General features: G+C 37.0%; 1 protein-coding gene across 1 annotated transcript; it reads left to right on the forward strand.

The window, feature by feature from the left end:
- Positions 1–2,616: 2,616 nt before the first annotated feature.
- On the forward strand, positions 2,617–6,384 carry LOC106455968 (sialic acid-binding Ig-like lectin 7). Its single transcript, XM_013907924.1, has 6 exons — positions 2,617–2,670; positions 2,951–3,032; positions 3,162–3,545; positions 4,780–5,085; positions 5,155–5,409; positions 6,299–6,384. The coding sequence occupies exons 2-6, from the start codon at positions 2,990–2,992 to the stop codon at positions 6,382–6,384; spliced, it is 1,074 nt and encodes a 357-aa protein (XP_013763378.1). The 5' UTR covers positions 2,617–2,670; positions 2,951–2,989.
- Positions 6,385–6,980: the final 596 nt, after the last annotated feature.

Raw genomic sequence — 6,980 nt, forward strand, 5'->3', positions numbered from 1 at the left:
TGTAGGATTCTTCTCTGTCTCAAGCTGACTTTACAGAATGAAATTCTCTAAATTATCTTATTGTGTCTCCATGTAATCTTTAAAGCAATTGTTGCCGAGTTTTCTGTTGTATAAATGTTCTAAATGTACTCTGTGATCATGGCAGGTAGATGCCTTCTCTCTGTAAATATTCTAGACTTACAATCCCTCTGTGTCAGAGGGCATGCAGACTGTGGTCATGCTGTCTGTACTGTTGTTGATTTCTTTGCAAAGGTAAATAAACTGGTAAAGAGTTTCAGAGTTGATTACTAATCAGTTTTTTTTAGCATTAATTAGTACTTGAATATTAATTTTTACGATGACCCTAACAGCTTGTAATAGATAACTCCTGAACAGTGGCGGTCCTAGCCTGTTTGGTGCCCTGGACACACATAAAATATATTAAGGATTGTACATTAATATAAAACTGTTGTCGGAACCATACTGAATTTCACCAGAGAAACACACACACACATATATGAAGAGAGAGAGAGAGAGAGAGTATGCATAGTATGCAAACAGCTACTAAACAGCCATCATAATTTGTCATACAATGAGAACAGGACAGATCATCAATTGATAATGACTAATTAATATTGTGCTGAACACAGTCCAAAAGATTCAGTAAGCGACATCAGTGTCTACTGTTTACTATCATAGCCAAGTGACACTTCACTATCCCTACTAGTTGATGTTATGATGTTATTATCTCTGTTGTGGTCAGTGCGATCCTCTATGCTGTTGCATGCTGGGGCAGCAGGTTGAGGGTCACAGATGACAACAGACTAAATAAACTGATCCACAAGGCCAGTAATGTTGTGGGGATGGAGCTGGACTCCGTTAGGGTGGTGTCTGAGAGGCAGATGTTGTCCAAGATAAAGACAATGTTGGATAACACCTCCCACCCACTCCATGACATGCTGGCTAGTCACAGGAACACGTTCAGTGAGAGACTGAGATTACCGAAAAGCACCACTGGCCGACACAGGAAATCATTCCTGCTCGTGACCATCTCCCTGCACACCTCCTCCATCTAACACACTGTAAACACTGCTATAGTTACAGCCATTTTACACACGCTCTTCTCTACTCTGGAATATTCTTGTCAACTTTCTTGATATTTATTTATAATCCCCTCTGTTTATCATTGATATTTTTAATTTAGTGGTCTGTGTGTATTAGTGCCATTTCTTAAATGTGTAAAATCTGTAACATAATGTATTGTTTGGAGTTTAGTCTGTTACTGTTACTATTTTTACCATTTCTTCTTGGAGCAACTGTAACCCACATAATTTTCTTAGGGATTAATGAAGTATTCTGAATATGAGTCTGATTGTTTCAGGATGACCTGCCATTATCCAATGACACATCTGCTTACCTGCATCTTTTGCTCGTCTCTCCTCCTCTTCTTTTCTATTTTTTCTAAACTGAGCACCTGATGGCTTTGAACTTTTCTTGTTCATCTTCCATTGGTTTTCATTTTGCACTCCAGTATGAACACCCATCCCCCAACTCAGGGATCACCACAACATAACCTAATAGACCTACACCTTAGTTCACAGATTTGCTTTGTCTAAGGTTTATTTCTGGGATTTCAAATCAAGAATACATAATGGGCTTGGATTTACAACATTATGAATGAAATTTGCTCTATTTGCAAGCAGCAGGTCTCTCCTCCACTGTCGACAGGTTGTGTGTGACTTTAAATCATCAAACTGTAAATTATAAATTTTAAATTGTTATTGATCCCTTCACTCCTAGTCCTAAAGTGTATATTTATTTTCTTACTCTTCTTATATTTGTTATTCGTTTACTTGCACTGCTGTAACTGGAGCCTCGTCGTCTCGTCTCTCTACATACTGGACTGTATAGCGGAGATGACAATGAAGTTTACTTTGACTTCAGCACAGCAGCAAGCAGGCGCACTTTTCGCATACAGAATTTCGAAAAAAACATCGGTGCAAATTATAAGTCTGTATCATGATGTCTGGTGTTTTCGTGTTTGTTGGTTTGTTTTTATTTTGTTTTATTTTGCGAGTTGGTTATTAGATGCTGCTCCAGCCAGCCAGAGAATCCCCCGCCGCCCCGCCCTCTCCTCCCTGAGCCGCAAGCAGCAGGCGCACCTCGCAAACGGAGGGCGCCCTTACTCCCAGCAAATGGGCGATAGAAAACCGATGCCATTCCCAGTATGCGCTGGCTGATGTCGGGGCAGCATGAGTACGAGCAATTTTTTATTTATTTTTTGCCGATGCCCCTGATGCCGCCCCCACCACGATGCCGCCCCGGGCAACTGCCCGTGTCGCCCGTATCAAAAACCGCTGCTGCTCCTGGTGATAAGTGACGTTCATATTGGGATTTTTAAAAAAATATTTTAACTAAGGTTACGTTTGCAGGCTCTGAAGTAGTGACGTTAAAAAAATCTTTTAGGTTGTGAATGTGAGTTCAGAGTGGACGTTAAAAATAGATTGACATGTCATATCCCCTGTTTCAGCTTTTAAGCAGGAAGGACACAGTTGATTGTATCATGTGGTTTAGTGAGTGGGTATGTTAGTGCTTGCTTCTTTCTCAAATGATGACCACTAGTTTACAGGGTTTATTGTAATTTTGCTTCATTTCACTCTAAAACTGTGAGACTAAACGGGGACTTGTTTGGTAAGGAAACATTTTATGCTTTTATTTAACGAAACTGAAGTTTTTATTTTGTGATTGTTCTTTTAGTGCACTGACAGACACATTTATGTGATTTTCTTTCCTGGTGATTTAGTTTCACTCATTTCACATGTCAGATGTTGTTAACAATGGTTCCTTATGATGACAGCTCGTATTGCACAGAGGAAGTTTGGATTAAGAATTTGTTTTAAAGAAATATGAATAATCTCTTCAAAATCGATAATTCAAGTGATTAAATGTCTGATTTGTGTTTTTAATTCAGGGTTTCAACAACAGCATCAACAAGTTCCTGTGTGTGAACATGGTGACAGTCGACATGTTGCTGATTGTCCTCTTTGTTCCAGGTGAGCTGTTAGTTCAGTCATTCACAGACACGGAGTCATTTTACAATCTGAACTTTATTGACAAACAAAATCTGAAAGGCCAGTGAAGATAGAGTCAACAATTTATTAATCATGACAGTGTATTTACAGGTGTTTTGACTGATTGTCCTGATGAAGCAGACCTCTCCATAACTGCACCAAAGAAGCTGGAAGCACTGAGTGGATCTTGTTTGCAAATCCCATGTAGCTTCAGACCCAAAGACGAACAGACATTTATCAGCACAAGTGAAACTTTTGGAGTGTGGATTAAAAACAATTCTGATATTAACAAAATCAAAAACAATGTGATCTTCAACAGTAGTGGAGCAGTTAGCACCTATCCAATGAGTATTACTGGGAACCTGAGTCAGAGAGACTGCACCACTCTGTTTTCTACTTTAACCACCACATACACAGACACATACTTCTTCAGAGTAGAGAGTGAACCATTCAAGGCGACAGCTCATTGTGATCCTCTTCAAATAACAGTCAGAGGTGAGTTATTTTTAAAATAAATGAATGTTTAATAACAAAATGACAATAAAACACATTCAAATAGATTTCTGTATTCTAAAATAGAATTTTTTCAGCCTAAAAGTTTCAATACAGTCACAGTGATTTTCCTGATTTACATTTTATTTCTTAACTGTACAGGATTCTTTCTGAAGCATTCAATATATATCAATATACTGTTTTTATTGTGTCATAACATTTTGAAAACAGTTTCAGAGTGTGACAGGTCTGTACAGAACACAGTATCGTTTAAAGCCAGTTCTAATCTCCGTCTCACTTCATGTAAAATAATTCCAACTAGACGAAGCAAGAATGGACTTTTAACTTCCATTTCTGCATCCAGCTCTACTGATGGCTTTCAGAAGTGTTCCTGAGCTCACGCACTGATTCTTTTGACAGAACTGTGTGTGTTCAGTGCAGTTTGACCTCAGGCCATGAAGATCACAGTCATTCAGTAATGATTTTGGGATTTTTACAACTTCTGCCAATTTGGTTTAAACTGTCCATTCCCTTAACATATTTACTACTGACAGGCTTCACTCCTTTTATGTCCATGCATGTTAACCCTATAATGCCCTTTGTATCATAACCTCTATCTCATCAACATGATCAATATTTGCCATAATTTCAAAATGTTATGGACAAAACTGTTTTTTTAAAAAAAATGAACATTGTTTTTAACAAACAGTTGCCACGTATCTTATGCAATACAAAAAAATATAATAAATATTTAATACAAAATATATCATGATATAGCAAACAAAATGTGGATTTTGTTATAAGGGTTTATAAACATCTCATTTCTAAAAAATCTGAATTTTCTGGCTATTTTTTGATGGGTTGGGTCTTACAGGGTTAATAATAACAATTATTTGTAAGATATGAAAAGATGACAAAACAAATATCTTAATGAGATAAAAAGTAATCTGAAATCAAAATAAATTGAATAAAGTAAAATAGAAATGATAATACACATCATAAAAATATTTGAAAATCAAAAAAAAAACAATGCACCAGCAAACATGTGACAGTGGAGTGGTTCATAATCACCGTGTAAAGTGTAGTGTGCAGTGCAATGCAGTACACTGGATTAGAGTGTGTTAAGTGTAGAGTTTAAATAAATTGATAACAGAACAAATGATTCTACATTAGAAAGATATAGTGTATTATATACTGTATTTATTTGTATGTATTTGCAACATCTTTGAAACCACAGATTCTCCTTGGAGGCCCAATATTACAATCCCAGGTGATCTGAAGGAGAAGGAGTCTGTCACTATAACCTGCTCAGCTCTCACTCCCTGTCCACACTCCCCTCCTCAACTCACCTGGAATCTCCAACAAGACTCTCACAACAAAACAGAGAAAAACACAGATGGAAGCTTTACAACTAAAATCCAGCAGATCATCACTCTGTCAGACACACATGATGGAAAGAAGATCAGCTGCTCTGCCAGATATCCTGTGAACCAAGGAAACGACACCAAGACAGCAGAGACAGAAGAGACTCTCAGTGTTTCATGTAAGACAATCAGAGTTTGTTGTTGAACTGGATCCTATAGGACAACATGATTTATGTTTTTCTCTCCAGATGCTCCTAAAGACACCTCAGCATCCAGCAGTCCATCAGGTTTAATGTCAGCAGGCAGCTGGGTGAACCTGACCTGCTCCAGCAGAGCCAAACCTCCAGTCAGCAGCTTCACCTGGTTCAAGAAGAGCAGAGATGGAGCTGTGAAAGTATCTGAAGGAGAGATTTACAGCTTCAATGTAACAGATGGAGGAGTTTATTACTGTGTGGCCACTAATGATCTGGGTAATCAGACATCAGCAGAGCTTCATCCAACAGGTAAATGCAGACAGCAGCACAAGAATCAATCATTTATTAATATTAATAAACTGTATGCAGAATTGTGATTAACAGGTTTGAATTTATTGAAGAAAGTTTAGTGAGAATAATGGGAACACATCCATATTTACAGAAATGAAAGCACTGTCAACAGGATCCAAGAGCTTTAAGTCATCCTCAGAAAATTCAAGCCCAAATAGAAGAAACAGAAGTGCCCATAACACATTAGTATCAACTGCTTGCTTGTCTTCTTCTGGTCAGATTCATTGCCCTAATGCACAGAATGCTTTATTGTCTATTGAACTGAATGAAGTGACTTGATATCAATTAGGCCACGCAGAGGATGAAGTAGGGAGAACTGCTTTGCTGACTCATTCTTAAATAGACCAGCAAACAATCCAGCTTCCATTCATTTTCCATTGAGCATTTATTCCATATTTCAGTCATCCATCCACTTTGCAGTCAAGCGCAAGCACATGCAAGCTACTTGAGGGCAATCTAAAGAAGGCAAGGCATTTGACATGCACAAACGAACACAGTCAGCAAAAGAAATACAGTCTATTAAATCTATCATTCATTAAAACCTCCCACATGAACCCAAATCCCTGGAATAGACATACAACACCATGCAGACACAACCTTATCACCACAAAGTTTGTGGCCCCAACATTGAATATGATGCTGTTTTAAATAAGACATGAAATTATTGATTGAGATCATTAAGTTAATAGGAAAGCTTTCACTCTCTTAACATTTGATTGAATGTAAATAGATGAAACCATTCACAGCAACTTGAACATTTAAGTTACCTTCAGATAAGCCTGAACACTCAGTGACAAACATGATATTTATCAAAGTGCATTTGTCACTAACCTTTTTATATCTGCAGGAACACATCAGCCTTTATCATGGTCTGCTGTAGGAGGGATCACTGGGATCATCTTACTCATCTGTATGGTTTTTGTGTTTTGGTAAGACTCTAAGATCAACGTCCAGTCCAGATTTATTCCATCTGTGGAATATCGAATTTTGTCTCACTTTTCTTTATCTTGTGATATTGCTTGAAACTGTCAATGGTTTCATTTTGACTGAACTTTTAACTAAAACCAGTGGAAGTGTTGAGGTATATCTTTAAGTTTATAGCTTCAGTATTTCAGTTTTTGTATCACTGGGAAAACAAAGCTACAGATGTGAAGTTTCTTCAGATTGTATCATAAGATGCTGAAATATTCCACAAAATAGAAATATTTTTTCATGCAAATGATGATAGGATGCATTTTATCGTTCCTGTGTGTCTGAAGTTCCCTTTGTGAGTTTCTAAGTTATGTAATTAATTAATTGCACAAGATTCATAAACATATTTTGAAGAGTGTAAACACGTAACCATTTATTTTGCAATGAATGTGTTGCTGTGATGGATTCTGGACTGACCTGTTCAATTAAGCTGGTAGGAAATGTTTCAGGTAGATTGCTGAAGACATCATTATTATTATTATTATTATTATTATTATTATTATTATTATTATTATTATTATTATTATTATTATTATTATTATTATTATTATTATTAT

This window comes from Pundamilia nyererei, unplaced genomic scaffold (genome assembly GCF_000239375.1).
Source record: "Pundamilia nyererei isolate P.nyererei 1_Seehausen unplaced genomic scaffold, PunNye1.0 scaffold00614, whole genome shotgun sequence".
Lineage (NCBI taxonomy): Eukaryota > Metazoa > Chordata > Actinopteri > Cichliformes > Cichlidae > Pundamilia > Pundamilia nyererei.

What these genes read in the sequence shown, in the direction of transcription:
- LOC106455968 (XM_013907924.1), top strand. Translation starts at nt 2,990, where the DNA reads ATGGTGACAGTCGACATGTTGCTGATTGTCCTCTTTGTTCCAG. An exon ending in GATTGTCCTCTTTGTTCCAG is followed by an intron (nt 3,033 to 3,161) that starts GTGAGCTGTTAG and finishes GTGTATTTACAG; the next exon opens with GTGTTTTGACTGATTGTCCT. An exon ending in AGAGACTCTCAGTGTTTCAT is followed by an intron (nt 5,086 to 5,154) that starts GTAAGACAATCA and finishes TTTTCTCTCCAG; the next exon opens with ATGCTCCTAAAGACACCTCA.